At 46.0% G+C, this 3,676-nt stretch overlaps 1 protein-coding gene across 1 annotated transcript in view; it reads left to right on the top strand.

Annotated features, from left to right (window-relative positions):
* The window catches only part of LOC106527600 (von Willebrand factor A domain-containing protein 5A), a gene marked incomplete at its 5' end in the record, with an annotated part of 11,725 nt that continues 8,049 nt past the window's right edge, over positions 1 to 3,676 (top strand). Inside the window, 4 exon segments of the mRNA XM_014022522.1 lie at positions 1 to 82; positions 197 to 372; positions 456 to 544; positions 927 to 1,071. Of these exon segments, the coding sequence (XP_013877976.1) occupies positions 1 to 82; positions 197 to 372; positions 456 to 544; positions 927 to 1,071 (492 nt within the window).

The following is a 3,676-nucleotide window of genomic DNA, read 5'->3' as shown; positions in this document are numbered from 1 at the left end:
GACGTTGAAGTGCTGATTTATTACAAAGATGCCCACCAGCCCACTGCTGTGGTGGAGGCAGGACAGGCCTCTGCCAAGACTGGTGGGTGCAAAGAAGTCAAGTTGTTTGAGTTACATATAAAAGTTTTATCATCTTTGATCCTAAACTGATGTTTTGAATGATGATGAATCATTTCTTCATCCCTTCATATTTCAGGCTCTCTGATGGGTGATCCAGTGGTGATGGTGAGCCTGTACCCAGAGTTCCCCCAGTCTGTGATGTCCTCACTCGCCTCATGTGGAGAGTTTGTGTTCTTGATGGATCGATCTGGGAGTATGGAGTGTCCTATTAATAACAACAAGCCACAGGAAACTCGGATTAGCAGRGCAAGGGTATTTATCTGAGTCMTACCCGTATAATGAAAACCTTCATGTCTCTCAGACGGTGGTCTTGATGCTTTCCTTGTCTTCTTTAGGACACTCTGCTGCTCCTGTTGAAGAGTTTACCAATGGGCTGCTACTTCAACATCTACAGTTTTGGGTCCACTTTTGAACACATCTTCCCGTAAGAGACTTTGTCTGCACAGACACATACATGTTTAGACTTTATGGTTCATTTAATTACATGTTTCCTGAGACTTGACAGTGTTTTTTGAGACCTCAGGATTTCCTAATTTGTACATTGTACATATGTTTTTATTGATATGAGCCGACGTTGACGACATCAAAATTATTGTGAAGTTCTAGATAAATTTGAAGCATAACACTAAACCTTCGGCTGTTTTATGTTGATGGTTTTCTGTGATTATTTAAATGTAAATCTTCCTTTTATTTCAGTACTGTTTTGATGAATACTTAGTTATGTTCCTTTTTTAAAGATGGTTTTATAAGTGTGTATTTACACTAAATTTTCACCTTTCCTAATCACCTGGTGTTTATGATGACAGTAAGAGTGTTGAGTACAGTGAGAAGWCCATGGAGGAGGCTGTAAAGAAAGTTGAGGGGATGGACGCTAATCTGGGAGGAACAGAGATTCTTCGGCCTCTCGAACACATTTACAGCCAGCCCTGTGTTCCCAAACAGCCGAGACAGGTAAGGAATAATAATACTTAGACTGTCAAACTTGATGCACAGTCATGAAGAAAAAGRCCTTACTTTTTCATTTCTAGGGTTTAAATATGTCTACATTAAAAGATAAAACCAGATCTAGACAAGAGAAGGAYTTTGAAAAACTGATCTTTGAACTCTGTAATCAGAAAGAAATATTCTTATCTGTCTGTATTCATTCAGCTAACCTTAACCTGCTAACTGAGGCCTGTAGAGTCTGACATGGAGATCTTGCGTTTTTTTTTTCCTTTTTATCTGAACAGCAGTCTGACCCTAAGGTGAATCTGTTGGGATGTCCACATCATAAAATAATTGTCAGCTGTGTTTCATGTTTTAAATGTTTTCAAATGCATTTGAATTCTTCCCAGGCTGATGTGCAGCAACTGTTGCTTCTCTAACAACAGTGTTGATGTTGTACACTTGATATTTTGCACACACACACACACACACACACACACACACACACACACACACACCTTTGTGTTGTGGAGCAGCAAAAATCCTGCTCCTGTATTTTATCTGCAACTGGCTGCTGCTTTATCTTTAAAGGGGGTATTATGCAAAATAAATTTTTTAAGATTTATATCATGCTATAATGTCATTTCCTCACCAGAAACATACCCAGAGTGTTGCTTTGACTCGTTCTTTCAAGTTTTAGAAATCCTTGAAGCTCCTGTGGCCATGTGGAGCTGCCTGAACGCTTGCTGGTACAAAGCACCACCTACTGTATTTACACAAAATAGAGGCCAGTTTCAGGGTGTTTAGAAATATCTTTTTGATATATACATTATTTTTATAACCACTGAATGTAACTTGTAGCCTGGCCCTTTCCTTCCTACACAGTTCCACTRAATTCTAGTTTCCCTTCTCTGCTCCGTCGGGGATTTCTCACATAGACAAGGATTTCATCTGTCTGTCTGTCCGTTTTCTGCTGCTTATCCGGGATTGGGTCGTGGGGGCAGCAGCCTAAGCAGAGAGACCCAGACTTCCCTCTCGCCAGCCACTTGGACCAGCTCGTCCGGGGGAATCCCAAGGCACTCCCAGGCCAGCCGAGAAACATAGACTCTCCAGTGTGTCCTGGGTCTTCCTCTGGGCCTCCTCCCAGTTGGACGTGCCTTGAACACCTCACCGGGGACACGTCCAGGAGGCACCCTTACCAGATGCCCAAGCCACTTCAACAGGCTCCTCTCGACATGGAGGAGAAGCGGCTGTACTCTGAGTCCCTCCCGGATGACCGAGCTTCTCACCCTATGTCTAAGGGAGAGCCCAGACACCCTGTGAAGGAAACTCATTTCGGCCGCTTGTATCCGATATCTCGTTCTTTCGGTCACTACCCAAAGTTCGTGACCATAGATGAGGGGAGGAACGTAGACCGACCGGTAAACCGAGAGCTTTGAATTCTGGCTCAGCTCCAGCCTTACCACGACAGACTGATACAGCGCCCGCATCACTACAGACGCAGCACCAATGTGCCTGTCGATCTCCCGCTACATTCTTCCCTCATTCGTGAACAAGACCCCGAGATACTTGAACTCCTCCACTTGGGGCAGGACCTCCTCCCCGACCCAGAGGAGGCACGCTACCGGTTTCTGGCTCAAGACCATGGTCTGTGATTTGGAGGCACTGATCCTCATCCCGGCCGCTTCACACTCGGCTGCGAACCGCTCCAGCATGAGCTTTAGATCACAATCTGATGAAGCCAATAGGACCACATCATCCTCAAAAAGCAGAGATGCGATCCTATGGTCATCAAAAAGGATCCCCTCAACACCTCGGCTGCGCCTAGAAATTCTGTCCATAAAAGTTATGAACAGAATCGGTGACAAAGGGCAACCTTGGCGGAGTCCCAAGTCTCACTGGAAACGTGTCCGACTTACTACCGGCAATGCGGACCAAGCTCTGGCACCGGTCATACAGGGACCTAACAGCCCGTATCAATGGGCCTGGTACTCCATACTCCTGGATTACCCCCCACAGCAGTCCCCGAGGGACACGGTCGAACGCCTTCTCCAAGTCCACAAAACAGATGTAGAGTCCCTCGACAATGGAGGAACGGGTAAGCCCCTCGACAATGGAGGAACGGAACATGGCCCACTCGGAGTCAATGTCCCCCACCTCCCCCGGAACATGTTCGAAGTTCCCCTGGTAGTGTGAGTTGAAGCTCCGTCTGACAGGAGACTCTGACAGACGTTCCCAGCAGACCCTCACTGTACGTTTGGGTCTGCCAGGTTTGACCGGCATCCTCCCCCACCAATGGAGCCAACTCACCACCAGGTAGCGGTCAGTTGACAGCTCCGCCCCTCTCTTCACCCGAGTGTCCAAAACATGCGGCCGCAGATGAGATGAAATGACAACAAAGTCGATCATCGAACTGCGGCCTAGGGTGTCCTGGTGCCAAGAGCACATGTGGACACCCTTATGTTAGACAAGAATTTCTTCTGAAGAATTTTACCTGGGCCAATCAGAAAGAGTTTTGAACGACAACATTGATTTTCTTCTTGTAGTTTAGAAATCACAGTGGAGGAAGTGAATGAAGCCAGTCTGTGTTGACAAGACTTCAAAACTAAATTAAATTTGTCCAAACTAAATT

Source organism: Austrofundulus limnaeus, unplaced genomic scaffold (genome assembly GCF_001266775.1).
Source record: "Austrofundulus limnaeus strain Quisiro unplaced genomic scaffold, Austrofundulus_limnaeus-1.0 Scaffold334, whole genome shotgun sequence".
In the NCBI taxonomy this organism is placed as follows: Eukaryota; Metazoa; Chordata; class Actinopteri; order Cyprinodontiformes; family Rivulidae; genus Austrofundulus; species Austrofundulus limnaeus.
The sequence above is the reverse complement of the archived record's forward strand: the minus strand, read 5'-3'. Positions and strand labels throughout refer to the sequence as shown.